This window comes from Macaca mulatta, chromosome 2 (genome assembly GCF_049350105.2).
Source record: "Macaca mulatta isolate MMU2019108-1 chromosome 2, T2T-MMU8v2.0, whole genome shotgun sequence".
Classification (NCBI taxonomy): Eukaryota; Metazoa; Chordata; class Mammalia; order Primates; family Cercopithecidae; genus Macaca; species Macaca mulatta.
The window spans coordinates 131026733-131041791 of NC_133407.1; the positions used below are offsets into that span (position 1 = coordinate 131026733).

The 15059-nt window shown below is 39.1% G+C and overlaps 1 protein-coding gene across 2 annotated transcripts in view; it reads right to left on the minus strand.

The window, feature by feature from the left end:
• Positions 1-15059, minus strand: part of SUCLG2 (succinate-CoA ligase GDP-forming subunit beta) — a 277798-nt gene that overhangs the window by 108404 nt on the left and 154335 nt on the right. For both annotated transcript variants that reach the window (XM_015130405.3, NM_001261121.1), the window contains 1 exon segment: positions 10975-11071. In XM_015130405.3, coding sequence (XP_014985891.1) covers positions 10975-11071 — 97 coding nt within the window.

The window sequence follows — 15059 nt, forward strand, 5'->3', positions numbered from 1 at the left end:
TCTAGTAAAGAACATAGTAATTTGTATCTGTTGTTCTCATTTCAATAGAATAACAACAAAAGTTGCCATCAACCATCAAAAGTTACAGACTGGCACAGCTTCATAGATACAGCTTTGATTCATTATTTTTATTACATATTTTTAGTATTTAACCACTAATTATCAACTTTCTCTTCTATGTAAAGAGAGACTAAATAATACTATTAATTATTTTGTCCTCTTTTGTCCTTTTCTTGATACGGTGAAGTGAAATTTTTATTGAATCAGTATCCTCTCTAGTATTTCCAAAAGATTTAGTGGAAAGAATGCCAGGCTAGAATCACTCAATCTTTATTTGATCCTTAACTAACTCTGTAACATATATTAAAAATACAAATTGTATACACGTGACTCTTGAACAACATGGGTTTGAACTGTGAGGGTCCACTTACAGGTGGATTTTTATTCTCAAAATGTAAAGCCCAAGAGGGTTGACTTTTCACATACGCGGGCTCTGCAGGACCAACTGCAGGAATTGAGTATGAATGAAGTTTGGTATATTTGAGATTCCTGGAACCGATTCCCTGCATATACTGAGGGACAACTGTATTTAAAGCATACAACATCATGTTTTGATATACACCTAACACAGTGAAATAATTAAACACAGTGAGATGATTACTATACTGAAGCAAATTAACACATCTATCTTCTCATACAGTTTTTGGTTTTTGTTTTTGGTGTGGGAGAGCACTTGAAATATATTCTTTTAGCAATTTCCAGCATACATTACTAACTCCGCAACCTTGATAAAATAACCTAGTTCTTCTCTGGGCCTTGGTTTTTTAATTGGAAAAAATGGGAGTAACAATCCTTAAAACTAGGGCCATGCCCTTGATCTGTGCAGGACCATCTTTATTTTTTTTTGAGACGGAGTTTCACTCGTTGCCCAGGCTGGAGTGCAGTAGCGCGATTTCGGCTCACCACAACCACTGCCTCCCGGGTTCAAGCAATTCTCCTACCTCCTCCTCCCAACTAACTGGGATTACAGGCATGCGCCACCACACCCGGCTAATTTTTTATTTTTTATTTTTAGCAGAGATGGGTTTCTCCATGTTGGCCAGCCTGGTCTTGAACTCCTGACCTCAGGTGATCTGCCCACCTTGGCCTCCCAAAGTGCTGGGATTACAGGCATGAGCCACCGCGCCTGGCCTGTGCAGGACCATCTTATGGCACTTCAGATTCAAGTTATAAGACACGAAAAGACCAAGACTGGTCAGTTACAATGCCAGGATGCCAGGCATTATTGCACAATTTTCTCCAGCTTCTGGTGCTGGTGGAAATCTCCTGGACCCTGCAAAACTCAATCCGTGATAGAGATAGACTACAGGGCACTTTCCTTGATTTACAGCTCTCCTATACATACAATCAGGGAGAGACTGCAGTGGAGAGGGTGGCATTATTTGTGTCTGAGTTCTGACCCCTTTTATTATCTCTCTTAGTGTAGAAATTAGTGTTCTGTGATGACATGTCATCATAATGGTTTTTTGTTTGTTTTGGAGATGGAGTGTCACTCTGTTACCCAGGCTGGAGTGCAGTGGCGCAATCTTGGCTCACTGCAACCTCCGCCTCCCGGGTTCAAGCGATTCGCCTGTCTCAGCCTCCTGAGTAGTTGGGACTACAGGCGCCCGCCACCACGCCCAGCTAATTTTTTATATTTTTAGTAGAGAACGGGGTTTCATCATGTTAGCCAGGATGGTCTCGATCTACTGACCTTGTGATCCGCCCGCCTCAGCCTCCCAAAGTGCTGGGATTACAGGTGTGAGCCACTGCGCCCGGCCAATGTTCTTTTACTTAACTTGGGATATTGATAGCCACGAATCTTTGACCAATAATTTATAGATACTACCTATTCTCCTGCAGCGTTGCTGACAGGCACCTGACTCTTGAAAGGGAAACAGCCACAGAGCATTTCTCACTTACTGTAAAGCAGTGTATAATCTCCTAATTCTACTTGCTTCTTATGAAAATAAAACATGGCTGTATATGGCATCTTGGCATTAGAGACCCTAGGTAGAGGGTTTTCTCCGAGGGTTTTCCTACCACAATATTCAAGCACTTTGATACAAATCTGTGTAGACCGGCATACTAACATCTAAGAATGCTTGCTATAAGTATATACACAGACCACACATGACTTAAAGTAGCATTGAGTGACAAGAGAGAATCTTATATGGAAGTTAATATCTGTTCAAATCCTTAGTCTTGCCCCAAAATGCCCAACCACTTTGTCCACACACTGTGAATAGCTGGAGTGAATGAGTAATTACTTTCCAGAATATGGAAAGCTTAATGACAGAATCCTAAAATTACTAAAGGAATTGGCCAATATTCTCTGCTTGCTACAGTGGAATTTTCTCAGCAGTTAATGACCAGCATAATAATCAATACAAAAGCAACTTCATACTTGGCTTTCCACTAGGTTTATAAATACGTTCTAATTAATTTATTAGTAATTTTAGCTCCTCCATTACTCATTGGCAAGACTACTTATAACTGACACCTTCAAAATGAATGGACAAAGGTTATCAAATTGACTTCCTAAGGGAAGAGTTTCAAATAAAGGCATTCTTGGTTGAGATCAATAATCAAGTAAATCAAAAGAGCTTCAAGCTGACCTTTGCTCCTTACAAGGACTATAGTTACAAGCTGCTTCAGAGAGAGAATAATTAATGGGTATGTATGCAAAGTTCAAAAGGCAATCCCAACTAAATGCCTGCAAAGCTAGATTTTCAGAGGATGCTTTTCTGTGGTATGACGTTCTCTCCAGGGAACCATCTTGACAGAACTTTGCAGTTAACCCAGAGCTTCAAGACGGTGATGATGGGATAAAAGGGGTATATATCTACAATGGTCCTGTGCCAATTGTTAGCTCTCTGTAGAGAAAACTAAACAACCTAATTGGATCATTGCATGTATGTCTAAGTGTTTTGGGAAGTTAAAAACACTACCTAAATAGGAAGTAATTTATTTAGAGGACTTAGGAGTTAAGAAAGGGGATTCTAATTGAACTGCCACCTTCAAGACCTAAGTCTTTATTTAGTGGGTAAGGGATGAAAAACTTTAAGGATGTAAAGGGATTCTTTTAGACACATTTGTTATGCCTGTTTTATATTTTAAAAGTACACTGTGGTAGTGTGATTTATAATAAGAAATATATTATTTTGGTCTTCATCCCTAATTCCTGGCATAGCGCTCTAAAACCCTTTTGATTTCCTAAGCAATAGGGGTTCTAAGAGAATCTTGTGTTCTAACATTTTACCTTTGACTCTGATTCCTGATGCAGAGCTCCTAATCCCTTGGGATTTTCTGGAAGATAAGAGAGTCTTTTGTTTTATTAAGGTAAGTCTTGGTGGAGGCTTCTGTATGGGGCTGGTCGCCATAAAGACCAAACTATGATTAGAAGCTTGGAAATTGCAGTCCCACCTCCATGCTCCAGAAAGAATAATGGATCATCCCTATGTAATAAAGCCTCCATAAAAATTTCTCAACTCCAGGGGATTGGAGAGCTTACAGGTTGCCAAACACAGGGAGGTGCTACAGGGTGGCTCACCTGTGGCATATAGGGAAGCTTGTCACCCCTTCATGCATACCCTGCCCTATTTACCTCTTCATCTGGCTGTTCATTTGTATCATTTAAAATATCCTTTTGGCCGGGCGCGGTGGCTCAAGCCTGTAATCCCAGCACTTTGGGAGGCCGAGACGGGCGGATCACGAGGTCAGGAGATCGAGACCATCCTGGCTAACACAGTGAAACCCCGTCTCTACTAAAAATACAAAAAAACTAGCCGGGCGAGGTGGCGGGCGCCTGTAATCCCAGCTACTCGGGAGGCTGAGGCAGGAGAATGGCATAAACCTGGGAGACAGAGCTTGCAGTGAGCTGAGATCCGGCCACTGTACTCCAGCCTGGGTGACAGAGCGAGACTCCGTCTCAAAAAAAAAAAAAAATAAAAAATAAAATAAAATAAAATAAAATAAAATAAAATATCCTTTCAAAAAAAACTAAAATAAAAAATAAAACAACCTTTATAATAAATCAGCAGTAGTAAGTAAAGTGCTTCCCTGGGTTCTGAGAGCCTTTCTAGTAAATGATGGGGCACGTAGAGAGAGTCCTGAGAACTCCCAATTTATAGCTGGCTCATCAGAAGTACCAGAGGCTTGGTCTTACAACTGACATCTAAAGTGAAGTCAGTCCCATAAGACTGACCCCTTAACCTATAGGATCTGTTCCAGATAGATAGTGAAAGAACTGAATTGAATCACAGGATACCTAGCTAGTGTCAGAGATTAGTCAGTGTTGGAAAAACTCACATATCTGGTCCAAGAAGTGTTCTTCTGTGTTGAGAATTTAGTAGGAGAAAAATGTTTGTTTTTCCCATTACACATAGTTCCAAACAAACAAAGTGCTTTCCTGTCTTACCATCTACAATGTTGTACCATCTAAATGCTTTTCCTTGAACTTGACCACTTAATGTAGACTGGCATCAAAAATACCAGGGTATAAATGACAACTCTTGGCACTTTTTAGCCAGCCATCCCTCAGCACATTAACTTCTCTTAAACCCAAGCCTTGTCTATACAATGGGGATCAGAGTATGTTCTACTCTAGGTGTTGGTGGCAGGAGAGATTGTATGCAAAGCGCTTAGCTTCCTAGACAGTGGGTCCTAGCAGGTTATTAGATGACCACACCACCCTTTGATATGCACATGCTTTTTTATACTTAAGAGCTTCTCATTATTGCAGCCCAGGCTACAGAACTCTCCTCTCTTCCTAACAATAAAAGTTATCTGTTCCTTTATAATATGAGATTTCTGTTTAAAGCAAATCTAAGCAAATGTCAGTCATATTTTACATATGTACAGGTTACCCATGGTTTTCAATAAAAAGCCATCTTCTGAATAAATAAGAATTTTCCCAAAGGAAGAATATTAATAGTTGGCATTTTAGGTATCATAAATAGTAGAAAACAAGATTTCTGTCTAAAAGATGAGGGTAAAACAGGCTGTTGGTGACTCTCAAATGATATCACACCTGTGCATAAGGCCAAGGCTAAAGATTAGTACAGAGCAGCTCCAAATGAAGATCTAAGCCAAGGGTAGCAAACTAAGGCCCTCAAGCCAGCCCTGTTTTCATGGATAACAGATTGGAACACAGCCTTGTACATATTGCCCATGGCTGCCTTCCCAAGACAAAAGCAGAGGTGAGTAGTTGCAATAGAGGCTGTATGGCCCGCAAACCCCCAAATATTTACTAACTGGTCCTTGACAGAAAAAGTTTACCAATCTCTGCTAAGTCACAATTCTCACACTTGTATCCACTTGTCTTAACCAAGTTATAGATACACAGGTATCATGTTTTATAGTGAAGGAGAAACTTAGAAAAAGTGCATTCCATTAACATGAAAACCAAAAAAAAAAAGTAAAATAACAAACAAAGAAATAAAAACCTGTGGCTACACAAAAGGAGTAGATTAATCCTTGAATACTAACTGACTCTTAGATGCTTATTTCCCCCTGTAAGAACCCTTCTAAATGCACTGCTTGAACGGATGTGTTAAAAATGGATTGATGTCTTTGTCAACAGCAGGGCAATAAAATAAACTTGCCTGCTTAAACCCTTAGCTTTCTCATTTAGTAAAACAACAAACAATACAAAATACATTTTCAGAGGTGCTGAGCTTGGTCCAGACCTTAAGATTTTCAATGTCACATTAATGAAACCTCAATTCTATAGAAAATTCATCTTGAACAAAGGCCATTTTTTATACAAAGTGGGTGAAAGAAACATACCTATTAATATTTATAAAACAATTTTCACCATCAAAAGCACATTGTTACATGCTTGATAGATTATACAAATGAATTTTCGTTCTGAACAAATACCAAAGAAAGCTGTGGTACTTATATGCATAGGGTGTTTTGTTGTTTTGTTTAGTAGTGTGAGATTCTGTGAGCTGCTAATTCAACAATCTTGATGGAAAACATGACTGGCAGTTAGAGGCCTCTGACCCTAGAATTTTAACAGAAGAATGTGTCACAGAATTAAACAAAAGAAAAATAGATTTCAGAGGGGAAACTTACACATAAAAGAAACATAAAAACAGCAGGAAATAAGACTGTCATAATTAGTTTGAAAAATAATGTCTTCAAGCAATGTACTGCGTTTGATTTGTGATAAATAACCATAATGTGCCATTGAAACACGTCTTGCCAAAATGGCCTTAAAATGCTGATACTTTCAAATTAGTCCCACTTCCCATTAAATATTGATGTTCTGAGAGTTGTATACTTTTTAGAACTTTTTTTTACTGGCTGTGAAAAGAGAAAATAGATATGGGGTGGGTAGGGGGGTTAGTGGAGGTAGAGAACCGAAAATGTTCTTGAAAATAGTCTTGTGTATAAAGAGAGAAACAGAGAAACACCCACCAACAACATGGGCACTTGCTAACAAGAAGCAACAGGGTAGTTATTTAGGGAAATCAATCTGAAAAAAGAAAGGAATTTGATGTGCCAGTTAACTGTGGATCACCCAGCTTTAATTCTCATGGAATCTTAGCCAGATAGTCACTGTTTCAAATTGGATCTCATTTCTTTGGCCCAATGAATGAATTTCAGCTTCCAACTGATGAAGATGCCCTAAAGCAGAAATTCTTAATCTCTAGACTATGGACAGATTGGGTGAGGTCATTCTCTGTGAACGGGGAATGTAGTATTGTGTATTGTAGTTTAGCGTCATACATGCCAGAAGCACAGCCTCCAAGTTGTGACGACTAAAAATGTTCCCTGGGGAACAAAATGCCCACCCTTCCCATGGAGTACAACTTGCTTTAAAGACATCAGAGAAAGGAGTCCGTGTACAGATAGAGCTGGCTGAAGGTGGGAAGAAATATGACATGAAATCTCACAGTGGCTAGCAAAATGAATGAATGAATACATGAATGGGCAGGTAGATAAATAAATAATGATAAAACATTGCTTCTTGCTTGGCTACAGAATTAATGAATGAATTGGCACTGCATTTGGACAAACAAGGAAAATAACAATTAATTTCTATTGACTATTTAACAGTTTATTTTTGTTTCAATAAGGTTCCATCTTTCTGGTAGGTATGTTTTGACTCAGTGTCCCTTCTTCCATTAAGAAACTGTATGTCTCCTATACCATATGATTCTTGCTCAGTGGCTGGCATGGGCACAGACATATGATCCAAGCAGGGCCAATCAGAATCATTTGAAGGGATTTAGCGGGCTGCTGAGGGACAGTTATGGAGCACTGGGAGACATCTTTGCTGCCAGCTTCTGAGAGCCTTGCTGAGAAAGAAGCCAATTTGGAGGGAAGCAGGGCTGGAGAACCAGCAAATCCCTGATTCTCTTCAGGCCTTAAGCCAGTCCACACCTTAGACTTCCCTGTTACAGGAATATAACTTTTTAACAAAAACAAAGCTAATATAGGTTCCTGTCATTAGCAACCATTATAATCCTAGCTAAGAGTCACTAAACTACATTGCAGTTAGTAGTGTCAAATTATATTTTTTGAATCAGATTATTAATCACAGAGGAAAAAAAGAGTTCTTGGACTGCAGTTCTTTCTCCATGTCGAAAATTCCCTATGGGTGACTTAGTAGCATAGATATTATCAAGGCCCTATTTCTTCACTCAACAGGGCATCACTTGCTGTACAACTATATGAACAATAACCTGAATTATTAAAAATAGCACTCACTGACCAATGGAAGGCCAAAAAAATTTTCCTACAAAGAGGTGGGTACAGGCTGGGTGCAGTAGCTCACACCTGTAATCCCAGCACTTTGGGAGGCCGAGGCGGGTGGATCACCTGGGGTCAGGAGTTGGAGACCAGCCTGGCCAATGTGGTGAAACCTCATCTCTACTAAAAATACAAAAATTAGCTGGGTGCGGTGGCAGGCACCTATAATCCCAGATACTCGGAAGGCTGAGGCAGGAGAATCACTTGAACTCAGGAGGTGGAGGCTGCAGTTTGCTTAGGCTGCACCGCTGCACTCCAGTCTGGGCGACAGAGACCCTGTCTCAAAAAAAAAAAAAGAAAAAGAAACAACAACAACAACAACAAAAAAGAGCTGGTGCAATGTGATGCTGAGCTCCTTAAACGTTTAAATTTAAAGAATAATTATTAAATCAAAGTTGCAATGTGGAAATTTTAATGTGAAATGTTCTGCTACTACTGATCTAAACAGAAATAATGAATACTCAGATTATAAATATTAAGATTATCAATATTGCTAAAATATAAATGACTGCTTTTACAGCTTCTAAATAAAAGATAGCTTTAGGGAATTGTGATAATGATGAAGATCAATTTGTACATTTGGTCATTAATCACCATTTCCTAATTGGGTTTAATTTGACTACTGCTCATTAGAGTTATAAACCAACATACTCATTTAATTGTGATTATAATTCAATCGCTGAACTTTTATAGTACTATGAACAAATTAATAATGAAAGATAATTTTGCTCTTAAAAATATCACATAAGACTTATGTTTTAATGAACTGTATATAAAGAATGTTTTACGATGATTCCCTTAAAAAAAAAAACTCAAGACTCTTCCATTCTCTTAATAATTAAAAATCAAACTTCAGACTCACGACGTTTTGTAAACACACTCTCAGAAAAGGTTTCCATACCTCTGTTCCCTGAAGCCAGAACACAGCTTGTGACTGCTTCCCAAAGGGTTGAATAAAAAATGTATTGCAGCCATTTTTATCCCACTCCATAGCTACAGCTGAATTTCCATTTTTCTTAATATGAAGCAAACAGGCTGCTTGTGTATACTAGTTTAAAAAGCAATATATGACCTTTAAGAACTTTTGTTAAGCCTCTGCCTTCATTTCTTGGACTTAATTATCAACATGAATTCTGACTGGTATTCCCTGCCAAACTGGAGACTACTTCTAGGTCATGTCCATGAAAGCAAATAAGTAAGTAGTTTAAATGGAAGAAAGTAGAAAAAAGGCAGGTAGCTGCAGTTGAATCTGGAGAATCAGAATCAACATGCATGCTGGACTCAGAGGGACATGGGTTCAAATCCCAGCTTCTGTAACTTCTGACTGGCCCCTGGGACAGTTACAATGGTTTTTCAACCCTCTATAAAATGGGGATAACGACTCCTAAATTTTCAGGGTTGTGGTAAACAATATGAAAGAATATAGGTATAAGCTTATCACAGTGCCTGGCATATAAGCTCAAGAAACAGCTTCTTCCCCTTCCTTTCTTCCCTTTATAAAATACTCACAATTTTATAGCCACAGCAACTTTTTAAAAAAGTATTTATGAATAAAGGTGGCTTGTTTATAAATGACCAAGCACAGATTTATATCGGATGGTCATCTGTATAAATCATGAAATATATTATTTTCAATGGCTTCCTAAACATAAAATCTTTGCTTGTTCTTGTCTAAAATCTATACTATTCCTGGGCTACTCTGAGACTACCTGAGAAGAGGAATTTCATTTTATGAATGTTAGGGACTAGCCTATTTTGTATCTGATACTGCATGCATACTCATATATGATCTCATCTTATTTTCACAACACTCTATGAGCTAGGCATCATTGCTACCACTTATTTGATTGGAAAAAAAAAAAAAAAAAAAAGACCTGAAACTTAGGCAGGCTAAGTAAGTTGCCCAGATCTGTAGCCAAAACATGGCAGATACAGAATTTATACTTAGGCCTCTCTGGGTTTCAAAGAAATAATAGTGTAGTTTCTCTGAGTCTAGCTACAGAATCTCTGAAATGGAAATGTGCTAAGGAGAAAATATTGTCTCATCCACCTTGGTCCAAAAGTTGATGTGTTTACACATAATGATTCACCCCAGTTACCAATTCAGTGCAAATTCCTCTTTACTGACTGTAACATACTAGACAACATGCAAGACACTGGAGGTGAAATGTACTAAAAAAGAGAGGTTCATGGGGCTTACAGTCTGGTATCCCTATCCTATCCATCTGCTATTCCACGGTTTTGATAGCAAAAGCTTGTGAATGTGTGTGTGGAACTCCACTTTACCCCTTACCACACATGCATTAGTAAGTTTTCGCTACCATATTAATAAGAACTTACGGAATATTTGCTGTATGCAAGAAACAGTGCCGTGGTGGTAGGTACTGAGATATAAAACATTTATTTATACTCTATAAGTACCTGATGGATAGGAGCAACCTTCACCACAAAAATGCCACCTACTACTGCCTGAAGCAGAAACTGCTGTCCAAGTAAGGTGAAAGAGCTCAACTGGGGGGGACTTGGGGCTTTACCAAGGTGATATAAATCCAGCCCAGAACACAAGGTGAAATTATATACTGATTTAGGCAAACTAAAGACATTCAAAAAGTTCCAGTTCCATAAAGGCACATGTGTTCATTATACCCAAGTGTGTGGCTCCCATTTCTACACAAATCTTTACCTTAGTAGCAGCAGTGATAGGCCTAAAAAAATAAGGTGGAGAGAAAGATGTGAACGAATGTTTCTTCTCTTTTAATTTATTATTATTTATTATTATTATTATTATTATTATTATTATTATTATTTGTAGAGACAGGGTCTCAATATGTTACCCAGGCTGGTCTCAAAGTCTTGGCCTCAAATGATCCTCGTCTTGTCCTCCCAAAGTGCTGGGATTTCAGGCATGAGCCACCACACCAAGCCTGAATGTTTTTAAGTAAAACAAGCAGTAGCTTTAGTAGCTTCCTTAGAGCCCTGGCATTTGGCTACAAACAAACCTAAGTGCTGAAATGTTCAACTGCATCATGGGAGCATTTCAAACTATGGCAGAAATTAAATTACTGTAAGAAATTTATGCAAAGCTGCTGCTACAGTCTTTTGTGCAATTTATAGTTTGCATAAATAATTATAATACATTCATTTGTTTTCTCAATTCTTTTTTTTTCTTACCTTGTCCTTCTGGAGTTTCACCAAAGGGATTCACTTCCACCTGAGTAGCATCAATTTTTAGGAAGAGATTATACAGCTTCGTAATTTGATCTGCAGCCTAAATGTGATCAAGTGAAATGGAATTACACCAAAGCAGTAAAAGAAAATTTATTTTGCTGGATTAATGAAACTTTAAAAATAGCAAGTTATGTCTTTATTTTCAGTTAGGTTTTCTGAAGGGAAAAACAGAAAAACATAATTATTTTAATTTCCGCTGCTATTCATTAAAAGGAATTGCTCACCTCTCCTCCAGACACCAGAAGAGACCATTATCAAGAAAACAAAATATTTTCAGTACGGCCTAAAACGTTGTTAATCTTTTTGTAAATTATCATGTCTCTATTAGCAGAGTTATGCTGCAATATAAGCTACAATCATTAATACAAACAAGTTCCATTTAAGTAAAAGGTAAACATGATTTTGAGAGTTTATAATGACTAGATTTTCCTTATTGTGCTGAAATAAAAGTTATTATATTAATCAATCCAACCCATAATCTGTGAAACAACAATTACTGAGTGTCTAACGAAAATTGTTGTAAAACAGGAAGATGTAAGTGCTCAATAGTGTAGTCACTGAACAGCACAATTCAAACTGAAAATAGCTTGTCCCAAAGGCATTAACCACAAAGGGCAAGAATATCCAAGGTCGCCCTGTTATGCCCTGACTTCGTTTTTCTCACTCTGCTTGAAATTCGCTCATTCATTCATTCTTTTCAACCAACATTTCTTCACTGCCTATGACACAGCTGGCTGGTATCCTGAGAGCTGGCGCTAGAAATGAGAACATGAATAAGCCATGCCCCCACCCTAGAAAGCTCCTGTCAATAATGAAAGGAGCATGTGATGCACAGAGCAAGAGGGTCGATCATGGAGAAGAATTAGGTATCAGTCTCATTCCCGGCTCCATTTTCCAAGCCAAAGTTTTCCCACTGCCACATTTCACTCACTGTGCCAGCCTTGGATTATTTGCAGCAGATCCATTTTCAGTTCTCCAACTCTACTCTGTATATCAGGGAAGCTGACGCTTACAGGCTAAGTTTTCTATGTTCCTGGGTCAGCTGGTTTCCAGCTGGGGCCAGCCAATGAGAAGCAGCGGTGAGAGATGGCGGTGGGAAGAAGGGAAGAACCAGGGTACTTCCACTCCTCTCTTTCTGTCTGGGCAGCACCTCCTCCTCTGGCTCTTGCTCCCACTGGAGAAGCCCACCAGAGTTCTAGCTTCTGTATCTAAGGTCCAGTAACACCACTGCCTCATTTTTGTTCCTGGAGCATGCGGATGGATATACTCTAGGTTGCCTTTCTGTCCACTCTTGACGGAGTCTCGCTCTGTCGCCCAGGATGAAGTGCAGTGGCGGCATCTCAGCTCACTGCAACCTCTGCCTCCCAGGTCCACGCCATTCTCCTGCCTTAGCCTCCCGAGTAGCCGGGACTGCAGGCGCCCGCCACCACGCCCGGCTAATTTTTTCTATTTTTAGAACAGACAAGAGTTCCACCGTATTAGCCAGGATGGTCTCGATCTCCTGACCTCGTGATCCACCCGCCTCGGCCTCCCAAAGAGCTGGAATTACAGGAGTGAGCCACTGCGCCCGGCCCTGTCCACTTTTAAACTACTCAGCTCTTGCAGCACCTATGAACGCATCCCTAAAGTAAATCCCCCCTGGTGTAAATATTGCAGGTGGTTCCAGATTTGACTGAAGAACTCCAGATTTAATTCATGCTATGTTAATGTATTTTATGTTTACCTACAAACATCTTTAAATCCAAATTTGAGGCCCAGTAGATATAAAAGAACCCACATAACGAGTATGATTACATATTTTTAATATTAAATATTTGTATGGGTAGATAACACATGTATATGATACAAAATTCCCAAAGAACTTAAGGGTTTTCCCTGATTGTACCATTCAACCACACAGGCCCCCAGTGGTAGCACACTCATAAATGTGCCCTTCATCTGAGAGATATTCTATGCCTAACACAGTATGCATTCCTCCTTCATCTGTCTTAAAAAAGCAAACTTGTTCCTATGCCTCATTTCTTTACTTAACAGATTTTTAGAGACACTTCATCAGCAACACAGGTAGATCAATCATATCCTTTTAATTGACTAAATAATATCTTACTGTATTGATGTGCTATAATTCCTTTAACCTTTCACTTAAATAATGACCATTTGCATTGTTTCTAATAGGTTGACATTACAGCACTGCCTTATGTATCTCTGGATATTTAACATACACTTGATTAAACATTTGTAGGATAAATTACCCAGAGTGAAGCAGAAAGGAGTATAGCCATTTTAAACATCAAAAGATTCTGCTAAATTGTTCTTTTTTTTTTGAGACAGAGTCTTGCTCTGTTGCCAGGCTGGAGTGCAGTGGCGTGATCTGGGCTCACTGCAACCTGCACCTCCAGGGTTCAGGCGATTCCCCTGCCTCAGCTTCCCGAGTAGCTAGGACTAGAGGCGTGCCACCAAGCCCAGCTAGTTTTTTGTATTTTAGTAGAGATGGGTTTTCACCATGTTGGCCAGGATGGTCTCCATCTCCTGACCTCGTGATCCACCCGCCTTGGCCTCCCAAAGTGCTGGGATTACAGGTGTGAACTACCACACCTGGCCCAAATTGTTCTTCATAGAATTCGTCCCTGATTTCCACTCCTAAAAAGTGAAAATTATCAGAGACACTATTTTCCAATTCACAATCATTAGCCATTTGTATCTTTGCCAATGGGTTAGGTGAAAAAGGGTATCTCACTGATATGGTTGGGCTCTGTGTCCCCACCCAAATCTTACCTTGAATTGTAATAATTCCCATGTGTTGCAAGAGGGACCCAGTGGGAAGTAATTGAATCATGGGGACAGGATTTTCCCATGCTGTTCTCATGACAGTGAATAAGTCTCACAACATCTGGTGGTTTTATAAAGGGGGCTTCCCCTGCACAAGCTCTCTTGCCTGCACCATGCAAGAAGTCCCTTCCCTATTCCTTCGTCTTCCACCATGATTGTGAGGCTTCCCCAGCCATGTGGAACTATGAGTAAATTAAACCTCTTTCCTTCTTAAATGACCCAGTCTCAGTGATGTCTTTATTATCAGTGTGAGAACAGATGAGTACACTCACATATAGTTTTAATTTATTTTATTATGAATGAATTTGCACATTTCTATGAGTTTAAGAGATATCTTATTTTTTTTTCTGTGAATTTTGCCTATTTTCCTGTTGAGATTTTGATCTCTTATTAATTTATAGGAAGAGAGTGTGTGTGTGTGTGTGTGTGTGTGTGTGTGTGTGTGTACAATAGAGTCTTGCTTTGTCACCCAGACTGGAGTGTACTGGCACAATCATGGCTCACTGCAGCCTTGAACTCCTGGGCTCAGATGATCCTCCCACCTCAGCCTTTCAAATAGCTGGACTACAGGCACATGCCACTAGGCTCAGCTAATTTTTTTAGTTTAATTTCTTCTAGAGATGGGGGTCTCGCTACGTTACCCAGGCTGCTCTTGAATTCCTGGTCTCAAGTAATCCTCCTGCCTCAGCCCCTTTAACATTTACCTTTTGAACATTCTTTTGTTAGTTTTGCCACATGGAAATTTCACAATAATGTCACTCTAATATGGCTTCTGGCTTTGTGTCAGACTTTTAAAAGGCTAGTCCCATTCTGAGAATATTTTTTAAAATTCTCCCATTATTTTTTCTAGTATTCTTTATAATTTCTTTATTTAATGTTTCCATTTTTTTTTAATCCAAATAAAATTTGAGTTAAAGTGTGAAGCCAGTAAATACTTCACTGCTGAATATTTTTTGTATTTTAGGGGGTTTTCTAGGTCATCAATGTGAGCTTGCAATGTGAGTTGCATGGGGCAGGCATCTTATGTGTCCTGGGCACTTTGGCATCCACTGTCGTCATACAACCTCTGCAGAGTCAATACTTGATAAATATTGGTTGAATTAAAGATTAATTCAATTCTAAGGGGGACTAGGGGGACTACATAATAGAAATAACTTCTGGGTACACACATATATATATATATATATATATATATAAAA